General features: G+C 39.5%; 2 protein-coding genes across 5 annotated transcripts in view; one reads left to right on the plus strand and one right to left on the minus strand.

Moving 5' to 3' along the window:
• The window catches only part of LOC117216325, a 175,936-nt gene extending 159,116 nt beyond the window's left edge, over nt 1–16,820 (plus strand). For 2 of the 4 annotated variants that reach the window (XM_033462946.1, XM_033462948.1), the window contains one exon: nt 15,074–16,820. In XM_033462946.1, coding sequence (XP_033318837.1) covers nt 15,074–15,361 — 288 coding nt within the window. In that variant the 3' untranslated portion in view covers nt 15,362–16,820. The remainder of the gene's footprint in view (nt 1–15,073) is intronic. The other 2 variants (XM_033462947.1, XM_033462949.1) reach the window with 1 other exon arrangement.
• A 3,936-nt stretch (nt 16,821–20,756) lies between these two features.
• LOC117216326 (alpha-amylase-like) lies at nt 20,757–24,044 on the minus strand. Its single transcript, XM_033462950.1, has 5 exons — nt 23,756–24,044; nt 22,701–23,131; nt 21,946–22,312; nt 20,891–21,379; nt 20,757–20,798 (listed from the first exon to the last, which is right to left on the minus strand). The coding sequence occupies exons 1-5, from the start codon at nt 23,933–23,935 to the stop codon at nt 20,787–20,789; spliced, it is 1,479 nt and encodes a 492-aa protein (XP_033318841.1). The 5' UTR covers nt 23,936–24,044; the 3' UTR covers nt 20,757–20,786.

The following is a 24,044-nucleotide window of genomic DNA, read 5'->3' on the forward strand; positions in this document are numbered from 1 at the left end:
ATAAATAATACGGTAGAACGTGCCGGCAGCACAAAAATGGCAAATTATGAAAATAACAGTAGAAAATATCAATGCTGCCCGAGGCATTGAGTTTTGTCGATTTGCGAAATGGGTGCGCAGATGTAGGAAACTAGAATTTGCGAGCGGCACGAATCGAGCCGATTTATCGGCGCCAGTTTATCGCGAGCCGCACTTTAATAACGAGTTATTGCCGAGGACCACGCCGCGAAAGAGGCAGGCATTTATCAGGGGTTTAGCCGATAATAGAATGCGCTGGTTCGTGAGCAGTACGCGGGGGCGGCAATTTGTAACAATGCCGGATAATAAAGTGTAACCACCCACGCGTCTCGTTCCTTGTTCCTCCCTCGTTCAACGCGTCTATGGGGTGGAATCACAGATCTGGAATCTAACCTCGATGTCTGTTAGATTTCAGCACTTCTTTTATGATTTTTCGATGATATTCCAGCAAGTTATTTACTCTTTCTGTAATACGGAGAGGTAAGAAATATTCAACCATGTAAATCTAGTTCTTTAGTTATTTACTCGAAGAGACAGTTAGACTGTTAATTTCTATATCGTTTTGTCGACTTACAAGTCTCGTGTTGATTTACAAGTTGTATGTAGAGGGGCGAATATTATTAAAGTAAAACACTGTGTGATTTATCGTATTTGAAAGAAATAAACGCCAAGACCAAACTATCACGAATACCAACAGCAGATACCAGTTTTGTCTAAGTATACAGTGACGAGTATATAAATAGCGAAATTCCCTTTTCCACGAGTTGACAACTCGTATTGATTGGTGGAGAAAGCAATGGGCAAAAGCTATTTTTACGACGAAAAATTTATTACTTTTAACTATTATTTTATTAACAACATGTACATTTAATTAGTAACATAGAATTCTATTAACGATATATACGATACATACGAAGAGAAGATGTTTTCTCTATTTGTATATCGTGAAAAACATTCACCATTTTTATATATTTGGATATATATAAAGAACTGTGCATCAAAATGAATAAAAATGACACGTTGTGTGACGCTTTATAACCACAGTTTTACGTACTATCCCTTAGAACAAAAATTTAAGTTAAAGTTTGTTACATCGAGATATATCGAAGACTTCGTATTTCCCTATTTATATTTGTACACGACTTATTTGCTTACTCATTTAAAACTCACGAAACAAACTTGTTTCTTTTGTAGAACACACATATGTAACCTATTCAGCGGAAATCGGTTAAATCACCTGCATTCTCTAATCTAACAAGACAATCATCAGCAGGTATCAAAGATACATTCAATTCAAGTATCGTGCATTGAAATTTGCATGCAGATCACGCTAATCTGGATCTTCCTATCAAAGACTGTTATCTGCCTCATAACCGATGCACGCGAAAGAATATCCGTACCGTTATACATGCTAACAGGAAGCCAAGAAGTGAAGTTTCTTCTCGAAAACGTTTCTTGAAAGTCTAATATGATCTTCCTTCAAGAATATTCATCCTTTGTCTACTCTGGCCACAACAACGGCATTGATAATCTCAAATTTATCTCTCATATTATTTTCGCTGATAAAGAAGATACAAAAGGAAGAGACTTGCCGTATAAACGGACCTATAAACGCTTCTAACCTTTTCCTTTTCGAATCTAAATCTTTGATTTCCAGAAAGACCATTGCAAAAGCTATAACAATCGATCGTATAAAAATTAAGTGGAAAGGGTCAATTATCAATTCTGTTCGAGAAAGTAACCAATCCCTAGACTTGCCTTTATGCATACCATGGCCGTTCGACACAGATCTTTGTCGCGGCTATCGCGATCTCGTTATCGCCTCGACCTTTCGTGCATTTTTCCCTCGACCTCTCGTTCGATACTTTCTCCGATTGTTCTTCTATGGATGGAGAGAGGGCCGTGTAGAGGGCTACCGGCAATTTATTCCTCTCACGTGACCTGGTCTTATCGATTTCTCGAAATAAGAAGGGGGCACATAAGCTGCGAATTTGATGCTCGAAATCTCGAGACGGCGGATCCGGTGCGATTTCCTTCGCGACGGAACGTAATGGTGTCGTGGCGCCATTCGAAGTCGATCGTCCACGGCCATGACGCTGATAGTTCGCAGGATCGGTCGCAATTTAAATTCTAAATGCGATCCCTTTTTGCTCTGTCGAGCAGATAAGCGCGTCGTTACGATCTTCTTTGGGGCTGGCTCGCTGACGGTTTTAAACGGATCGATAAATATCGCTGAACGTCTTGAACGCTGATATCGATATCTATTGATAATGTATTGGGCTGGATTTATTCAGTTATCACATTGACGACTGGTCAGGTAGATCTAGCATTTGATAACTATTGATATTTTATCTTTGTCGCTTTTTATACTCTTGATTCGAGCGTTGGTATGATTTATTGTGAAAAGACTGGTTTTCAAGGCTTAATGATAAATGCAGAATGAAACGATTTCAAGCATTACGCGATAGAGACAAATTCTAAAGACTCGGTGCTTAGTAGAGTAGATGAAGAAAGAATTTTAGAGCGAAGAGCCACCCTCGGGCATATTGCACGCCATAAATTATGTGGTAATACGCAATCTTTCTTCCATTAAAATCGAGGAGAAAATTATCTCGTTTTTAAGAAACTTTGCTGCACGTTGAATAGATGTAGGATACAAACGTGCGATTCTTCGCAGTTTTCTTTTAGAGATTAAATCAAGCGAAATCCGTGTTGACCGATTGTATCTCTCGTATTTGTGAAAATTGGAAGTCCGGTTGGACGTAATTGGATTCCATATTGAGCGTATCGATTACGATGAAAATGTAATTTTGAGAAATCGGAATTTAACGTAATTTATACGCAAATTGATTGTCTTGTTAAAAGATTGAGATTAATTCTGACTTAATACTGCATTAAGCATAGGTTATCGTAATTGTGTAATTAACGTTACAATATAATTCCAGCTTTTTACACGTCAGCAACTATTTCCTCCTGGTTATTACGTTCATGCATATTATATTCGTGGCAATTTATTACGTTTCCGTCGAACAACTGCTATTTACCAAATCTCGTAATTATACTATATTTCACTGTACAATCCCATTAGGCAAACATCAATTAACCCGAATGCTCGAAAGCATCATAATCCGTGTTTAAGCAATCTCAACAAATGTTGGTCTGTAAAAGCGGCAGTTGCATTCCAGGTGGAAATCAACCGCAGATTGCCTCGAACTTGCTACCGTCTGAAGAACACGTCTCGCTAATTAAGAGTTAGCTATCGTCCGACTCTATCTCTCAGTGAAAACGTAAAATCGAAATATAGGGCTCCTGTTGCATTCCTTCTCTCCAGACGAATTTACCATCTAACTTTCCGTTAGAGAATCCACTACTCGATATCACTGATTTTTTCTTCGTTTCTATATTTCCGTTCGAATAAAACGAAGACAAGTTTCGATGGAATTTGCGAACTTTGACTTGTGAAATTTTGCGAAATTTTATACCGAGAATTTTCAATACGAAGATATTACAAAAGTTTGTTCGTCGGCGGGTGATTAGGGAGATAAAGTTTTGAAGATTCGCGAGTGAAACAGAAGATCGAAGGATGCTACGAAAATAATTTTTATTCGAAGTAAGCAAAATTCGAGTCTTCGTTAAAATTGGTTTTAAGTAGACCGGAACATTACACTATTAAATTTAACGACGAATCGTCCTAAACGTATTAACAGGCTTTAAACGTAAACTGATTATCCTTCAATAAACTCGAAACGACGTCATCAAAGATAAATCAGACGAGAAGAACTACCCTTACAAACTACCATTTAACTACACCGGCAATAACCGCGATATCTTTGTCCGATCCAACGAACAGGATAATCTTTCTGCGCTTGAAAACCATTTAAAAGATGTACAACTTCCTATTCGTTGCATCGAGTCCCATCGAGCAAACACGACTTCGTATATCGCTTCATTTCCATCCGTTGTCGGAACGTACAACGAGGAAATTGTCCCGTAACGAGCCTCTAAATTCCCATTAAACAAGGCCAGCGTGAAAAAGGCGCAACGACGAAAAAGCTCGCGACTACGGCCGTCCTTGCGGACAACGCTCGTGTCGTCGTGTAATTGAGAGACATTCAGAGTGCATTAGCGCTGCTGGCCAGGGGGCAGGCAGGCGTATTAATTGCTCATCAGCAGTAATGAAGGGTTTGTAAGCCGATATTAGCATAACTAACAGGTTTCCCGGTAATGAAGCCACGCTCACGGTCACGATGCCACCGGTCTCTTTATGTCCTCCTGGACCCTTCGGATATCCTCGCGTATATGTAGAAGACTATGCTCGATGGATCTTTCATTAAGTACACGGAGAATATCTTTGGTATAGATAATTCGCGGTTGAAACTTCGATGCATCGTGTTGCAATTTGGAAATTGCGAGGTGAGAAAGGACTATTACGTTCCTGGATTGCTACGTCTCTTATGGAAAGTATAATAATATCGTGTTTGTACAATGCAAACTGGAGATCATCGTGTAAAGTCGAAAGGGAAGCGGAAATAAATATATAGGGTCGGTTTATTTCGAAAGCGATGTTAAGTTCATTTTTTTTTTTAAATTCACATATAGTTGAATGTGATTTTTCTAGTTATAAACAATTTATAATTTCAGTCTTAAAATATTCGTTCGTTTTAATCAATTGAAGTTTCGTTGATAAATGGAATCTCATAATCGTTCATTTTGCAATTCGTCAATTTTGAAATTAGTGTAAGCCCATTCATGATTCTGAAAAAAGATATTGGTCCTGTTAATTCTCAAAAAAAAAAAACAAACTAAATAGACCTTATCATGATTTTTTAATCAATAGAAACGCAATCACCTGAATATTTTAAAACGAAGGAAAATGGATTTCAAAGTAAACAGTCTGTATATTGTACTAATATCTTATCGGTAATTTCACGAGTAAATTAAATCTTGACAAAAATAGACAAGTGGCTGGATATTTTTATAACGTGGTGTATCTCTTTACAAAAGAAACTAAACCACCCTTTACGATCCTTAGATACCTATAAAGTAAACTTTTCTAATTCCTATCGTTCAATTTATTCTCCACAAAAATAACCGCAACTTTATCACGGATAGTCACACGCTAACTTATCCAAAGCGAGTTCCTTCATCCATGGAACACGGTTTTCTCTCCGTAGCAGCCACGACTCTTTTCCAGGCGACATGATTACACGCTGTAGTCTATCTAAATAACTTCGTATCTCCGTCGAGCTTAATTTACCTCGTTGCCGTCCTGACTCTAATTACTCCAGATTCGATATCGTTTGGTAACACGGGCTAGAATAATAATTAAAACACGGTTGGATGAAAAATAGCGCAAAACAGCTGGCTGCCAGCGTGGAAATCAGAGATAACAACGATTTAACGAACCCCGACGCGATCCAGGGTAGGAATCGCGCGTGGAAAATAGAAGCTCACGATTGTGCAATAGGCTGGGCGTGGTTGTGTGCCTGATTGCGTTTCGTGGTTGAACGAAGGGAACGAACAGGATGCTTAATTAAACGCGTAAACGTTGATTAAGAGGATATATTATGCAGGCGTCCGAAATTTTGTAAAATAAAAATTATTCCAGATATCGATGAACCGCATTCGTATAGTTTGTGTATTTTTATATCTGAACATGTGTATTTTTACATTTTGATCGAACAAAGAATTTACAAATATGGAAAAATGTAACGTTGAAAATTCTGACATTCGTTAACGGGAACGTTAGAATTTTTTAATCCGCCACGCTGTTACCTTCGTTCTAGTCGCTTAGAAGTTATACACCGGAGAACATGTCTCGCTCGATCGAACGCACATTTGTTTGTAAAATCGAAGTTCATCCGTGGAGGTAGAAAAGGACCGAAAGAGGAAAAGATGGGATCGCGCGATGTCGCGAGTCAGCCGATTGACCTCTTGATCCTCGGTATCTTTTCTCGGTAACCGCAATTCCACGAGGAAGCGAAACACTCAAGAAACTCGAGGTATGATTTCATTCGACTTCCTGCGCGAGAGAAGAAACGAGAGAAAAAAGCGAGGGAATCTCGTCGTAAACGTCACGTTGGGTGCGGCTAGGCAGAGCACATTTTAACTTGGGATTGTAACTTAGAAAGAGGGGAAGGAAGACGAAACCCTGAGGATAAAATGAATCGGTCGCAAGAACGGTGTGTGACACTTTGTTTAACTGGCCCGATGGCAGAAAGAGAAATATAAGAGAAAGAAAATGACTTCTATCGCGAGAGGAGAAAGTAGAAAAGGAACAAGTCGCTTAAAAGGAAGCTGAGAACAGTAAATGAACCAAAGATAGAAATAAAAATCGTGTGCCTGAAGAAGGCCGACGTTTAATGCAACCCACGAGGAAATGGAAATAGTTCAACTTAAAAATAAAGGAATAAAATAAAAAAACTAGATCGTCTCGTTAGCAGCCGAACAAGAAAAGACGAAACACACCTGAGAACAGATATGTAAATTACAAAACTTGACGAAGTAACTAAATCGAATCGAATCGTCTAAAAATCTCAAAATACAAGAATTCGGTAAGTGAATTAAAATACAAATTCATCGTCAAAGATAAAAAAGAGAAAAAAAAAAGGCAGTTAAAAGACACATATAAAAAGAAAGAGAGAGGTATGAAGCGAGATGAAAGGAGGTTGGATGGCAAGAGTAAAGAGCAGAAGGGAAGAAGCGGTGAAAGAGGGATAAAGAAAGAGCGGAGAAAGGAGGAGAGACGGAAGCACAGCGGGAGATAGAGCGTAGCGGGAAGCAGTGGGGCGATGTTGATCTGGTTAGGCTGGTGGGCAGCGGTCGTCGGTACGCCGCGGTCGACGTCGGTACGCCGGTCGTCGGCGAGAGAGGCGCGCGACGACCTCGACAGGGCGTGGCAGGTCACCGGTTCTTGTTCGCTGGTGCACAGTGGCGTAGCCACCGATCGGGTTTAAGGTAGGCCAGCTGCGAGGAATTTCCTGCGTGATTCCATTGCGAGCATCAGTTCTAACCGTTCTACCATTGAGACAATCTTAAAGCGGTCATAGTTGAACTTGAAATTTGCGAGCCAAGTAGATCCTTGGTTTTCTTGTTTTATCATTTTTATTCAATTTTAATTTTGACGGAAAACCTGATAGTCAAATTTCAATTTCCATTTTCAATTGACATTACAGGAAACTATTTGCTTCTTTTGAAAGTTTTTAAAGAATTCTTTGATACGATCACATTTTTAATCATACCACTGCTACGATCTATTTTTCTAATATCTTTGTTTAAATTTCCTGGAAGGTTACATGTAGCAATAAAAGCTATTAAATGGTATTCGAAAAATCCTCGAAGAGTATTCAAGAAGTTTTGTCGATTTTTTAAAACAGAAGAATCTAAATACAGCTACATGGGCTTAAACGATCCAGTACGTAGACGATTGTTGATGAGGGTTAATATTGAATTTCTTTAGCACTTTGAGCTACCATTGGGTATTAAAAAATTTCGAGCGCTGATTTCCTGATGTCGACAAAGGTAGGGGTATCTAAACTACATCGAATTCGTTTAAAGAATTTAAAAGAGCAAAGATATTTCGTACTACAAAATCGATCACTTTATGTGATAAAATAGTTTCCAGTAGAACATTTAGCCGATAATTTGTCAGCGTTATCTCTGCAGATAATTCGATGTACGTTTTGGTCTTGTGTCGAAAATACCATGCGTGCGGAGAAATCGTAAATTCGTGTGGTATTCCTTTATGTAACGATGCGCCATGCTAGGTTCAACCGACGCCCGGAATTTGTGTCGAACAGGTATCTGAAATTCCGGTCACCTTCCACCTTTCGTTAATCGCGACCTTTATCTCGCTAGTAACTCGCGGTAGGGGAACCTTTACATTTCCTAACCTCTGATAATATTCAACGTCTCCATAGAAAACCTTCCACGCTTCGTTCCTCGTTAATTCATATAATATACTTCCCTGTACGTATTATATTCACAACGATTTTGTATAGCATAGGACTTGATAAGGCTATCAAGATCACGTTGATAATATTTGGAACAAATGTGAAATTAGACGAAGGAACTGCATGATATTTGGTACAAGTGTATGTCTCACAGAGATCAGAAAGTATTTGAATAATCAATTATCCATTGCATTAATAGGTATCGGTGTTCAATGGGACCCTCTGTAACATAAATCTAGGAATCGGTTCCAAATTTTATAGTCACGTCTCATCACAGTAGTAATAAAATTCCAAAATGTTTCATATAACGCGTACGATACACTCGCGAAAGTTTTCTACGCTAAGTGTTCAAATACTTTGGTGAGTCACTTCCAAACTTACAGAAGCAGCAACGTCTTAGAATCTAAACTCGGGAAAGAACGAAGGTACGAGCGATAGCATTCGTTTTTACAAACTGTATCCGTTGTATGCCCAGTAGTGTACAACCCGACAGGGAGTCATAAACGTAAATTCCGAGCATCGGTTCATCCTAGTTCATTCCACGTCGTGTTTTGCATACTGCAACGCCATATAAGGCGGTACCGTGAGCGCGTAACAGCCCGAAGCGAATGCAGCAGCTGGATGCAATAGCGTTAACAAAAGTTATAACAGCGGTTACGACGTTTTTCGCCTCTTATGTCCCAGATTCGTGCTGGTTTATACTTTGTTCTTTGCGTCGAACAACCGTTCCATGTCCGGCTACAAATGTCACGAAGATTCTCTTCGACGTGTGCAGATTAGCGTATAGAATTGTCAGCTGTGGCAAGATTGCCGACTATATTAGGTTATATCGCAATTATAGTTATTATACAGACATGCGAAATATATCTGATACATATCAGGTTTCTGTGAAATATTTGTCTAGATTTTAGATTGTTAAAGTAATGTACGTCAATTTGAGGGAGTATTGGATTAGAGAAAAGTGAAAGATAATATCCGTATGATTGGAAAAGATATCGAAGTTTCTACGAGAAAAAGAATTACAGCGATAATTATTCCTGCAATATAGAGCTTAATCCTGTAAAATCTAATTATATAGTCTTTAATGATACATTTTAATGTAGGACTCGAGAAAGAAATTATTTATTTCTACGTTGATGAAGATATATGGTTAAAAAATTTTCTTCGATATTATAGTAATTAGGCAAAGTTTATTACGAGCAGATTATTCTATCATTGCAAGAGACAAAATCATTGGGACTTTTTACATTCGGCATAAAACAAATCTTTCGTCTGGTTTTGAAAGATAAATTAAATTTCTTGACAAGTATCTAAATCTTCTTGGATCAAGAATTTTAATAGCAAAAAGCCCATAATGGACCAATAAACTTCCAATGATATATTCCATTATGTTCTCGGCAAATTACTCACCAGGGCTAGCTTGTCATTTGTCAGCGACTAACCATCTTGGAATTTTTCACATATCGTAAAACGTTCATCTCATTAACTCGTCATTGTCATTGCACAACAGCTGTAGTGACGAGGCTTCTAGATGTCACAGACGCGACTTTTATTACGAACCTACCTCGAAGAACATGGTATAGTTGATGGAAGATGATTTAAACCCATAGAATAATTAAAGGACGTATTTTACGCGTCGTAAATCGGCGTCGAGAGGCGTTAAATATTTAGCTTTTTACAGAATTCATCGTAATTCTCGTAGAAAATTGTACGCGACATGGTAACACGTGCATGATACAAAATTAGACATTTTCGAACACTTAAAAAATTCAAATACTTTCACATTGGTAAAGCGAGCAAAGTTAAACAAAGCACTAGAAAATATATGGTAACCATCGTTGTCGCTTTAAGTAAAGAAAACACTTCCCACGAAAAATATTTGCAATTCTGCGAATAGAGTAGTCATAGTTCCATAACAAACGTATGAAGACATTAAAATTCCAGAAAACTAAAATTATAATATATAATATAAAAGAAAGACAGCAATTTCATGCACAGTCGTCTTATCATTTATATGAAAAAGGAAGGGAATCTAAGAAAGATCTCGAAACTTTAACCAACCGAAGAACGAGGTATAAAACGTCGACGAGTATCGGCAGTGCTACATTCCATAAATTCGTTCCCGGAGGCCTCGACTCGATTTTGCAACGGGCAAGCTACAGCGACTGTTTTTCCCCATAGAGAAACCGATGGACCGAGAGAAAAGATTCCACGGCTCCATCGCGACCAGTTAACGTGACGCTGTTCCGAGTCGGTGCTCTTCCGAGGTTATAACCGCGGCTTCGAGATCCTTCGGGGTCAAGAATTCGAACTTGGCAAGAAGCAAGCCGTTATTTTTCGAGGAACCTCGATCTTTTTCACGCTCGGCCAACACTTTCTGTGGATCCTCGACTGGAAAGAATTCTCCTGTCCGTTTCCATAGTTCTTGCTTCATCGTCGTTCGAATCGCGTTGCAAATAGGACAATGCGATTTCCTTAATACGTTTGCTACCCTGCACATACGCGTGTAATAAGAAATATTGTCTTTGCACAATCTTTTGTGAGAGGAATATTCTCTCCATAAAATCGCGTATGTAGGAAATTCTTTGCCTGTGAAAATTTGTATCAGAGAAATTTTCCTTTCGTAAAATTCTCTGTCGAACAATTATCACTTCCTTTCCTTTAACAAAGTTTTCCATCGAAGAAATATTCCTCGTATAAAATTTTGTAGGAAGGAAACGGTTCTCTTGGAAAACTTTCTATCAGCGAGATGTCAAGAAAAGGTAAAGTTTGCCTCTTTCTATCGATTATTCTCTGTAAAAGATCTTCCATATCCGTTCGAGAATCGCATTGTCCACCGTAACGTGTAAATATGGAATCCAAATATCTAGTTGTGGAACAATAACGTAGAAAAATCATTAAACACACCCTGGAAGTTGTTGCGCTCGAATTTCGCGCTGTCTGGCAAGCGCGCGAGATAAGAGCGTGTTTGTGGAAGGTATAATTGATGCTGGACCCGGTCTGGGATCGCGTTTGCCCTTAAGAGTTTGGAACTGGGTGGAGAAAATATAGGTTGTCTTCGTGGCTGGGCCTTTGGAGGGCCGCGGTCGCCCGCGGTGCAACACGAGGATGATATATTCGCTGCAACTGCAGCTGCACCACACAGACACCACGGCTGGCTCGAGGTTTTGTGAGATTACGAAACTTCTGCTTGTATCCCTGCTCGAAGACAATGAGATGTATGCGCCGAGATGAGATTCCTGTGGATTCTGCCATCTTGAACGTCTGCCCCCACGAAGGACCTCCTGTCAACTTATCTTCGAACTTTTTTATGGTTCCTTTCACTTTCTTCTTGTTTCTTTGTCAATGCTAGTTTTTTCTAGATATTAGTCCGATCGTGAAGGAATGCGTTCTTCGAAGAAATTTTCTGTATTCGTAGAGTTGGAATTTACGATGACGTAGCGTTAACAAATTACGTTCTAATCGTCGAGACTAGACTGTCTGACGTATGATATTACGCCCCCGTAAAAAGTGTAAAATTATGAATTACAGTATTTTCCTCCACGGTATCCAATTACCGAGTAATGGATTAAAAGATTCCAGGCTCCACTGAATCTCCATATTATCTCCGTGTTAATAATCGTATCAGAAATTACTCTATCGTTCTTTCAACGCAAACCTAACGATCCTCTGTTGCATTTCCAATTCCGGAAACGCTCCAATTGCTTCATGAAAATCTCTCAACGCGGCTCATCTTCTTCTCCTTCCCCGTTTCCAATCTTACAAGCACTCGGCTAAATGTCAAAATCTTCATCTGATCCCAGGCAGAAAGAATCCCACTGGAAAGAAAAGAGCCACGACTCGCATTAAACATCTTTTTTTCTCTCTTTGAGAGACCGCTGTCGCTTGACAAGATTTCTGCACGCAGTCGGCCAAAACGAACAGACAGACTTCGTATGTAATCTAGCAAGCCTTTGCGGAGCAAGGGTGGTAAAAACGATCGGGAGACGGCGGTTTTAATTCATGCTCATCAACGGATCAGGGAAAAATCTCGGTGTTCCGGGAGCAACGTTTTACCCTAAATACATTTTAATGAAATAGAACGTTCTACACGGCGTTGCACAGCTCGACAATTTCCACGCGAACGTTGCACGGTGCAAAAAGCCGCGGTTCGATCAACGAGGAGACATCGTGCACTATAATTTCCTGCTACTTGGGGGCGCCACGGCTCGCAGGCATAATTGATACCCTGATTTCAGAGTGGTAATTCATAATAATCAGCTAAGAGATCGCGAGCAGAAGCCTGCCTTTCGTAGCAACATTCTATTCCGTACCGCAATTTAATATAATAAAAGTACGCCTTTTTCTCGTAGCACGGCACTCGATACAGCTCGACGATTTCTCTACGATGTTTAACGCGCGGCAAAAACATCACGGCAGGTCTCTATTTTGAAAAAAAAAAGAACACACGTCGTAGCACACAGAGACACGAGTTATAATTTCCACGTCTTTTGCGCTAGTCTCTCTGATATACTTGCTTTAATAACGAAATAGTTCGAGAGTTTGTTTCACCTGAAATTACGATAGGTAATACGGGTGCAAGTTTTCATTAGTTAATTTCTACTGGTAATGTGGTATTTTTGCGATGATCGTTCACGGAAGGAGGGATGCAACCGTGTCTTGTAAAATATGATAGAGTAGACAGAAATTTAAACGGTTTTTTAGGATACCCCGGTATGTTTTTAGGTTGCGTATATGAAATTTGTAATTTATAACGTGAAAGGAGAGAGGAGATTAAAGAGAGTTTCAGGGATTTGGTGAAATTGAATTGTATTAGATTCTGCGAGAAAAACGGTCATACTCTTTAACTTGTTGAAATCACAGAATCATTTTCCACGTCCAATGTATTTAAATTTTCCATAGATGCACTAACATCCGCGATCTGTTCGACTAGAAAAATATCTCAAACCAACGCCTCAACCAAATCACTAAATCCAATCGCAATATCCAGCAACATGGACAAATATCAAACGCTTCTCTTCGACTTATCATTTTTCGAAAATATTTAGAGGAATGTGTGATCATAGATCTTCGTGGCTCGTACGAATATTTCTGATATAGTTTGTTGCGCTTTGGCCCAAACGAGCCGAAACCAGCGTGCACGATTCGATGGCGTGAAACAGGCCTCGCGTCTGCATCTAATAACGATCCCATGACCCTGTTTTGTCTTGTAGCAGCTAACAACTCGGCTAATTAACGTTCACGCGTAAGAAAACGGTAAGCGCGACGAGCTTCCATTCTTACGCTCGCCCGCTTTCGCATACCGTTAGCGTGGCTATCGGAAATTCGAAACAATGTTGGCCGTGTCGCCCGTGATAGATGGCCCTGTGTATTCCCCGTGGCCGTATTCTGGCGCGATCACAGTGTCAGCTGCAAGGGAGAAACGGGATAATTAGCCGTGCACCGAGCCGCGAGGTTCACGCGAGTAAACGGCGTGTAAAGCGAGAACCGCGGCACGGGATAATTTGTGCAAGTTCGTTGATCCTCCTTCTTGTCCTTTTCTTGTAATTAGTCAGCGAGCCGGCCGACGAGGAATAACTTTCCAGCTTCGCTACTCGGTTGCCTGCGCTTGTTGTAACCGTGTGCTGAGAACGGTCGGAGAAACTGGCTTTTTCAAAGTGGCGATTGTGAGAGATTATACCTTGGTTAACGCGCTCTGAAAATTTGAGTTCGAGTTAACGAAAGGGAACTTTCTAATCGAAGATGAATGCCACAGCCGTTTATTTTGTTTAGTTCGCTCCAAGTCTTCCGTAACTTGTAAAAAGTTCATTTTTATCTAAACGAAGCCTATATTATTGCATAACACATATCTTATCTTAACACATATTGTAGAATAAGAACGAATGCTTCCCACTGTAACTTCGTAGGGTTTCGAAATAACTTCGTACAGTGAAAACTTCCACCGGAGCTTCGTCCTCCAAGTCGATGCGAACTATTCAACCTAGAGATCCACCACCGCGAACATTTATCTTCGAACTCTTTTGCCACGAAAGCTGAACGAAAGCTGGAAACAAATCTAAATCGTTCCTCAGCTTCGTAAAAGCCGACCACTCGACTTACTTGGATCTGGATGTTCGGCTGGCGTTCGCGGAATGCACGAAGACCAGGACGAAGACCGGTCTGGGGTTTGCGTGCGGCGTTCGCGTTAGAACGCTGAATATTTCATTCATAAGCTAGCGATCGGCGTATTCTGTGCTCGCGAACGGAGCGCACACGGGCAAACGATCGTAGTACGATGTGAGTGGCCGCGAACCGTGCAACGCTAAGCGGGGGTAAATCGCGGCGAGTTGCAGCCGCAATTACGATCGTGTGGCCCCCGTGAATGAAACGCCCGTCCTTTTTTTTTTCTCTCCTCTTCTTCTTCCGCCTCCTTCCTCCGCCGTTCCGCCTCTTTCCTCTTGCTACGTCCTGCACCGTGATTCTATCCGTAGCGGGCAGCTCGAGCCGACTTTTTGCGGAACGGAGGTTTAATGAGCGAGCGCTGCGCGGCGTTCCACGCCGCTGAGGATGCCGCTTGTTGCGCAACGAGAAGAGACACCGCGCGGAACGCGCGACCTTCCGCTGGGTCGTGGGTCACGCCACGCGTTCAGGAACACGCGTGGGTTCCGCTGATTCAGACGACCGGTGGGTGCACGCGTGGGTGTCATTGTTCATGATCATTGTGAATGAGCATGAAGAGAAGGTGGTTTTAATTGGCGGAGCGGAGTGTTTGTTTTTGGCATTTTATTTTAAGGCGGTTTGGAGTGTTTAGAGACCTCGTTGTATTTTTCTTGGTTTGAATTATGGTAGAAATAATTCCCACGTCTTTCTGTTCCGCTTTCTACGGGTAATGGTCGCGTGTTTCTTAAACCTCGTGTCGTTGTCACGTTTTCACATTTGACACAGACTTAAAGAGCGGATCACTTTGATAAATCTATTAAATGTCCTTTGAGAACGTTATATACCTTGTTAGGAACTGTGCAACAAAGAATTTTTACCTTTGCATCCAGACACCGTCGAATCTTTTTCCAATAAGAACCAAAGCTGTCAAATAGAAATAACCATCATTCTTGTTTCTTTTGCAGAATTTCCGCGAGCACCGGATCGATGGAGCGGCATTGCCCCTTCTTTCGGAGGATCATTTAACCGGGCCTATGGGAATGAAGCTAGGTCCAGCCCTGAAGCTTCGCGCGCTGTTAGCCCGGAAGCTGGGCGCTTGCACGGTCTGTTTGCACTGTGCACACTGCCATCAGACACCTTTGCCGGCATTGAACGCGGCCGCGGCTGCGGCAGCCGCGTCGCAACAGCAACACCAGCAGCAACCGCAGCAACAACAGTTGCCTGGAAGGCGGCCGAGCAGCACAGGAAACTGACAAACAATGGCGGAGACTCCTCTGGGCCCGGAGGGCACGGTCACGCCCTCCACGGACCCGAACAGGGCCCTCAGGATAGAACGGCGCGTATCACGTCCCATACGCAAGCCGGAAGTCGTCTTCAAGAAGCCCATCAAACAGTGACGCGGACTACGCGACAGCGCGTACACGTGACCGCGGACGCTGTGGAGTTCCGGAGGCTCCGCCTTGTCCTTCATGTTATATTCCTTTTTCCTTGGACGTTCGACAACGAGAAAGAGTTTCGTATATATACATATGTATATGTATATTATGAGAGAGAGAGAGAGAGAGCGAGAGCGAGAGAGAGAGAGAGAGAGAGAAAGAGAGAGTACCTGGAGAAAAATTGCTCCGTCTCGGAGGCGAAATTTCACTTTGCTGCGTTGTACTTACTTATAGATGACTGGCTCGTGGAATCGGGTGAAATTGTGCGTGGGAGTAGGTGACTCTTCGAGAAAGAGAGCGAAGATTGGAAATGCGAAGGTTGAGTAGCCAGAAGACTTAGTTTTTTACGTTGATTCGATATAGAGTTTGAAATGTGGATAATAAGTTTGTAGAGGATTTGTTGTGAAGATGGTATTTCATGTTTGATTTAATTTTTGACAGAATTCTCATTGTTACGTACGTATAAATGAATTCCTTTTTTCGTTCCTATTCATATAACGTTGTTCCGACGAATGTAGCGTGCGATTTTGATGTAATGAAATTACATCTTCAGATATTTAAATCGTTAAACCGTAAGCTTTATCTACATCCAAATTTTTATCACTTTGGACTACAACGATTATTATAAGGAAGAAACATGAAGGAAGTGTAATAAGTCAATAAGACATCTTCTAGTAAACTTCTTGTCCGCACGCTGATCCGAAAGCTCGGCAAACCATCGAATTTAAAATGAAATTTTCAATCGACGATTACGGTATCCTTTAATTAAATCGTAAACCTTTAGGATGATCGCCAGTGCCTGAAACAAGAATACTTGTCCAGAGAATCTGGGCAGCCCGATTCAGAGTTTCATTCGTGAAATCTTCCAACGGTGCGATTCTCTTTAATTTGTAATTCCTTTGTCCGGTTCTTAAGAGACTTGTACCGCTGGTCATGCTAACAGATTCTCTTCGACGAGCAGGAAGTGGAGGGTGACTAACAAGTGTTAGCATTCTCGCGTTCTGCCGCTTATAAATTAGAAATAGACACGCGATGAGCATAAAAGAGATGACGCTGCGTGATAATCAAATTAATTGGGATAGTAATTAGCGATTAGACCGCTTGGTTTGCGTGCTTATTCAAATTACATCCTTCGGTTGGAGAAAAAAAAAGAATGGCCAACCGGAAGCAACATGTTCGATTCTTCGTGAGCAATTAACGTGTCAGGATTTCAAGATCGGTTTCACGCGGAACTAATAGCCTCGAAATCTCCGGAATATCGACTTAGCGATGGAAATTAACGTTTTAGAATGATTAAAGCGCGAATTAATGTACATTCTGCGAGATCAACGAAACGAGTGCCTCTATCTTTAAAAAGTCTTCCACAAGGCTAGCCTTTCTTAGATGAACGAAACAATGGAGACAATTGGCAATTTTTAACGTCAGTTAGAAATTCGTAATGCTCATCGATGCTGTTCTTTGTTACCTGAAATTGAAGCTTTCGAGCGAGAAAGATTCATTGTACCGAGAAAAATTATTCGAGTTCTGTTGTACGATAAATTTGTAGATTAGAAATCAAGCAAATACATTAATTTGCTTGTCGCTGAAATATAAAATGTCCTAGTAATATTTGTAACATTTGAATACTGTACAAGGGATGAAATGCTATATTAAAGATAAGATACAAAATAATAATAAAATAATTCTGCGATACTACGTACAATTTCATTAATGCAAAGCATTAGAAAATGTCTATTGGATAACAGAGATTGTAAATATATTCTAAATAATGCAGTTAGAAGCATTCGAAGCGATAATAGTCATCCAAGATGAACTCGAATAATTTCGCGGAAACACCAAGTCCGACAAACACAGATAGTAAAGCGTCGAACGACGATTCTAATCTTCATCGTCGTGTGAAGAATTAAAATCGTAAACGACGATAAGAAATAAAAAGGAAATATTAAATAAGTACATACCGCAGTAGGTATAATATATCGAACGAACTAAGTGAACAATTTGTTGTTTAGTGAGAGCGTGTGAAAAACGAATGAGTGAAACAGTTGTACGAACGAGAGGGCGAGCGTGAGAGAAAGTATGCTAAGAAGAAAAAATGAAAAAGAGACAACACTTTATTAGCGAAGAAATAAAGAAAAAGGAAAGACGAAGAATTTATGTGCAATAACGACGAAAGGGAACGTTTCTTCGACACGGTACTTATATCTAGCTGTACGATAGGATGATACGTATTTGCTCAAATCGTTGTTTCTTTTATATATTTTAACAAAGTTTTTATATGAATGAATTATAAATGATAAAATATACTAAATTATATTTTTGCTAACGTTCTACGTGCAAACCACACGGAGAAAATCCACGAGCGGGTAACATTCATATACCTATAAAGAATATGTATACGTAACGCACACAAACGCATACATACACGCATAGACACGACATTACAGAAACACGAGAATACAAATTAGAAGCCGATACGTTGGAAATCGATATAGATTTACGAGATGGACGGACCCGTAAATATAATTTAGGGAAAACATTGTAAATTAATCTTCTCCCTCTCTTATTTACAACGTTTAACGTTTATTTATTTAGCAGTAAACCCGTTGCCTTATTGTATTCATGTAATAACAATTTAGTCGTAAATAGAAAGAGAGATATTCTTAGACGAGCGAGTCGCCCAGGACGATTGTTAGAAATGGAAGAGTTGATAAGTCGTGAGACGAGCAGTATTTTTAGATTTACATTAGCCTGAATTTACTGCAGACTATTATACGTTTATAAATATTATGTATACATACACTTATACGCGCGTTCTCGCGCACAGTACATCTGCTCGTACTTCCAGCTTTCGGTAAATCCGCGATCCTTTACATACTTTGACCGTTACATGTTAGTAGTACGTTAACAATTTAGTAAAACAATTAATGGCATATATCGGACGAGGTATAGAACACAGATTAAAATTAAACAACCTGTCCCGAATCAAACTCAAACTGTTATGGTTACCTGCGACCCAAAGATATTACACTTTTCAGAGTTCATTTTCAATTCTTAGTTGTTTCCTTTCATTCGTTCTTATTAGACGAGTACAAAGTTTCTCGAAAATTTTATTATATTGAACAGACTATCTGCGAAACGTTTTGAAAAATGAATAAACGGAAGGTTGGACGACACGAGCGGACATTAACCGAGCTAGCGGCTTTTACTTAAAACGAGATCATTGTACATAATGCTTAAGCATTTATTTATATCGTGCTTTTACAGAAGAAGAACCCGTAGTATTTTATTTAGTTTCGTAGCAGAGGTTCATGCACATCATTACCGCGTTAGCACGAGATCGTTAAATTGTCGGGCAACAGGATCGTTTTGGGGTGCGAACGGACATACGAGTAGCGAGCTACGAGATACGTGTGTTTGTGTTTGCTGGAGATAGAAGAAAGTGGATATAGAAAGGAGAGGATATACAGAAAGGAGAAGTATGAGAGGAAATTCGTATGCATATCGACTTATTTAAAAAATATAAATGAGAGAATATATGTACAGAATGAGACGAGCATGCTGGAGAAAAAGAGGGATGAAGAAGCGGGCGATAAGGCAATCTTGTGATACTTCGATGATTTTATTTTCCATCTATTTTTTTTTTCTTCTTTCACCCTTCGTTTCCTTCTGCAATTTATTTCCGCATCCAATCATTACCATTCTCCCATGAAAAACTTCCTTCCGACATCCCCTTTTTTATTTCTCCATCGCGAGCCTGTCGTGTATTATTTTACTGATTAACTGTCATATTATGTATAGTAGAAATTAATGGTGAAAAGAGAACAAGAACAGTACATTGTTTCTGTTAAAATAAACCTTGTTGAAAAATATCTATGCCTGGTCAAGTTGTTTTCGTCAGACCCGAAATTGCGCGAAGATCATGCGATATTGTGTGAAAAATTTCACAAAAATAGGAGTTTAATTTAGGGGGGAAAAATACAAAAATTTGAAGGGCAGAGAATTTGGGAAGAAATCTCCCATTATCTTTGAAGCAAATTTATGATCAAATTTATTTTTTATGTGGCACATCTGGTGAACCATGGTTTCTGCCATTATCTCACCAATTGTTAATGCTCGTTCCTTTAACTGTGTTGCGGAAGCGAATCGTATTGTAAATTTGTCTCCAGCGGTGTTCACAGATCCAACCATTGTCTGGGTTGATAGTTACGGATATAATATTGTCATTGCCATCCAGAGGAGGTCCTTGATCTTTGCCTTTGAAGTCGAAGGAACTCGTCACTCGCGATGTACAGATTGGGTGGGCTAACATGACGGCGACAGCCAGCTACAAATGGTTTTGTTCAAAATACAAGAGGCAAAGAATCGTAGAGTTAGACGTTTGATAATTGTTAGCAATGTTCATTAGTTTTGTGGAAGTTTTGTTTTCCATCCTAATTTTCCTGGTATTTTATTTCTACTATTCTTAGAATACGTAACTCAATGTTTCCATAGAAATAATTTAATAAAATATTAGATCTCTATATTACTCTCGGAATACGTAATTCAATGTTTTCATTCAAAAGTATCTCAAAATTAAAATCAGAGCATTCCCATAAAACACCGAAGGAGAAGTGTCCCTATTTGTATCCTAATGTCTGACAACTAAACGACCTATTCTACTTGCAGACTCACGCCGAGCCTCGTACTGTACTTTGCAAATAAAACTAACTAAAAGCTTCAAATACTGTCTACCTTACTACAAAATTACTTAACGAAATACACGTTTAAGTAAATACTCAAAAATTAAATACTTCTTGGAATAGATTACTTTTGGGAGAATATAAAAGCAAATTCTCACGTAGGGCTTATCTTGTACATTTTTCGTGAGTTTTAGTTTTTGAATTCAATTATTACGAGCTATGTAAATTTTCGTAATAATAAATTCGAATTATTGGAATAACAATAATTATAATGAAAAAGAGGTCCATCATTATCTTTGAAACGGACGTACTATAAAATTGATAAGTAAATTAGTTTTTATGTGTCACACGTGGCAAATAAAAGTGTGCTTGAACTTTAAATAACATTTATTTATTCTCATAAGGTAGGTACAATGTTTCTTTGATTACAAGATGCGTCCGCGTGTAATTGTACGTTAGATCAATCTATGTAATACAAACAGGAGACATCGCTTAATATAATGCAAATTTCAGCATCCTTGTTCGTGTCTTTCGACATTCATAGTGATTGACTTCATACTCGTTTACAGTTTAGCCTGAAAATAAAATATTTCCAATTATCTAATAATCATTATCCTTAACTTTATGACAATTTATACTCTTTCGATCATCTCTAAAACAAACCCACCCCAACGTGAATAGCAAGAACTCCATCCTCCTCTCCTTTAGAGATTTCGATATAAGCATCGCCATTCTGTTGCACGTTAACAACCTTTCCAGTGCATCTTCTATTCTCCAAGTTACCAGAAATCACGTCACAGTATTGACCAGGAGGCAAGCAGGTCTTGAGGGTGGCTCTCAAATCATTCCGGTCATTGTTAAACGCAACAAATCCAGAATTTCCACGACAGAATGCAATCTGATTGCTGCCATTGTCCCACCAGTTCTTAATGCTCGTTCCTTTAACTGCATTGCGGAAGCGAACCATGTTGTAAATTTGCCTCCAACGGTGTTCACAGATCCAACCGTTGCCGCAACTGTTGTCTGGATTGATAGTTGCAGATATGATATTGCCATTGCCATCATGAGGTGGTCCTTGATCCTTGCTTTGGAAGTCGAAGGAACTCATCACTCGCGGTGTACCGAAGGGATGGGCTAACATGAAGGCGACCGCCATCTGCAAGTAGTTTAGTTCAAAATATAACAGGCGAATGATCGTAGAATAAAACGTTGGATAATTGTTAGCCATGATTCGGTAATTTTATGGAACTTTGTTTTTCACCCTAATTTGCAGAGTTCAGAGAAATACTGGTATTTTATTTTTATTATACTGCTCTTAGAATACGTAATTTAATGTTTCCATAGAAATAATCTAATAAAATATTAGAACTCTATATTACTCTCGGAATACGTAATTCAGTGTTCGTAATTCATACGTAATTCATTCAAAAGTATCTCAAAATTGAAATCAGATTATCCCATCAAACACCGAAGGAAAAGCGTTCCTATTTGCTTCCTAATGCCTGACAACTAAACGACCTATTCTACTTGCAGACTCACGCCCTCGTGACCACACGACTCGTGCTACGCTTTACAAGCCAAATGAACGATAATTATCATTTCCAAAACTCCAAATATTGCCTACCTTAACGCGAAATTACTTAAAGGAAAACACTTTTATGTAAACGCTAAAAAATTAAGTACTTCTTGGAATATAAAAGCAAATTCTCACGCAGGGCTTACCTTGTACAGTTTTGATGATTTGTAGGTGAGTATTTGATGATTGTCACGTTGCGTGTCGTGATTATCGACGAACACGAGGGCATCTTGAGAGGGTAAAAGACCCCATTGCTCTCCAAAGTTGACGAACCATTTCAAAAGATTGTTACCCCGGAACGAGTTGGAGAGTTCGGAGGCGTATTTGAACTCAATTACCACAGCCTGTTGGTTGTACTCGCGTTTAGAAATTGCCTCGCCGCCATAATCGATCACTTCTTGGTATATGTATGGCTTGGAATTTGGAGGGAAACCGTGCCGAGTGTTCAGGTTCTTTACTCTCGAGTAAATGATGTTCAAGTCGTTTGGCCACATGTGCTTGGCAGCATCGATTCTGAATTATATATACTGTTAACAATTTCCCACGCGATTTTACATTGTTACATTGAAATCATTTATTTAATTAAAATAGAATAGCATAGACTTCTGGTAGAAAAGAGCACCTGAGATTTAAATTAGAAATTAAAAAAATTACTCCATTTACTGAGTCAAGCGTAACAACTTTAAAACACAAATAATTCACAATTTGTGATATAAATAATTCCTTGATCATTGTTGACGAAAGCTCTACAATCCCGAGTGTTCCTCACCAAAAATCTAATTAACAAATAATTAATTAATAAATAGCATCTATATTGTAATATATTTCGGCTCTTAAGATTTGTCGAAATGACGAATATTTTTGCTGAAAAAGACAATCTATCCTGAAATATTATACAAACCGGAAGCCAGCAACACCAGCGTCGACAGCTTCATTCAAGAAATTCACCAGCTTCGATCTGACGTATTCTTGACTCTGATCCAAATCGTGAAGACCAGTCAGTTCGCAATTTCGCACGTTCTGTGGATCGTTGTAGTTGTTAACCGAGCAAGGTTTATGGAAATGTTGAGCGTGGTAAGGCACTTGATAATATTCGTAGTGGTACGTGTCTGCTTTGGAGATTCCAGTGCCATGAGCATTGTTCAAATTGCCGGACATGTGATTCAAGATAGCGTCTACGTAAATTCGGACACCAGCATTGTTGCATCTTGCAACCATATTGATAAATTCTTCTTTCGTGCCGGATCGCGTAGTCCAGAAGTAGGAAATTGGTTGGTAACGTTCCCACCATGGCCTGTTAGCGATCACCAGATTCTCTTGTAATGGTGATACCTGCAGTGATTGAATCTCGTTGATAATGAATTCTATGCATTCGATACATTGTAAAAAAAAAAAAAAAAAAAAATAGGAAGATTCACGAGTAAAAAAAGAGTTTAGCCAGTGATGTACATATTTAATGAATTTCGAAGAAATTTTTATTTCGAATAAATTACTAACTCGTGAAATAGGATTAGTAGAAAGGGATAATTATCTTGTATTCTAGTACTATGTTGTGATTATGACGCGTGAAAATCAGGTTTCAGATAAAAGAGTTATGTTTGTTTCCCTCTTATAGATATCATTTCTCCGATATCATTTTTTGTGTGAAACTAATTAAGCACTTGATCGATAATAATCATAAATGATAAATTAATCCAACAATAATGCGACTGAAGATATCGCTGATACAGGGCTTTATTGTTATTTACACCTGTGAGAAGAGATTCTAAAACCACCCGAATTTTCTATTAGAGACTTAACTGAAAATAATTCATTTTTCTTTATTCGTATAATTTAATCGATAACAAACATTCAAGAAATTTTTATACGTCAAACGAACCAAATGTGTGTCAATTTTCAAAACACTTGGCTTTATCACGGATAGTATTTGTATCGGGAAATTATTTTATTTCATACCTGCACTCCACCGTATCCCATTGGCCCAAGAAATCTTTCGCATTCCTCTGCAATGTCGTTCCATTTCCATTCGAAAAGATGCACGATGGTATCGTGGCCAGGAACAAAGTGGGGGTCTTTGTTCGTGGCTCCACTCGCTGCCAATACAAGTACAGCTAAAAACGTCGCAGTCGCCAACATCGTGGTCAGTTTGTGTTGCAAAATGCTCTGCTTCTTAATATATAACCTATCGTCGCTTACATAATCGCTTTCTGTATCCAAAGGTCTACACCCCTCTGCCACGAACTAC

The sequence above is a fragment of the Bombus bifarius genome, unplaced genomic scaffold (genome assembly GCF_011952205.1).
Source record: "Bombus bifarius isolate JDL3187 unplaced genomic scaffold, Bbif_JDL3187 scf7180000010271, whole genome shotgun sequence".
Taxonomy (NCBI): domain Eukaryota; kingdom Metazoa; phylum Arthropoda; class Insecta; order Hymenoptera; family Apidae; genus Bombus; species Bombus bifarius.

What these genes read in the sequence shown, in the direction of transcription:
- LOC117216326 (XM_033462950.1), bottom strand. Translation starts at nt 23,935, where the DNA reads ATGTTGGCGACTGCGACGTTTTTAGCTGTACTTGTATTGGCAGCGAGT. An exon ending in TGGGATACGGTGGAGTGCAG is followed by an intron (nt 23,132 to 23,755) that starts GTATGAAATAAA and finishes CAATCACTGCAG; the next exon opens with GTATCACCATTACAAGAGAA. An exon ending in GCTGGTGTTGCTGGCTTCCG is followed by an intron (nt 22,313 to 22,700) that starts GTTTGTATAATA and finishes TATATAATTCAG; the next exon opens with AATCGATGCTGCCAAGCACA.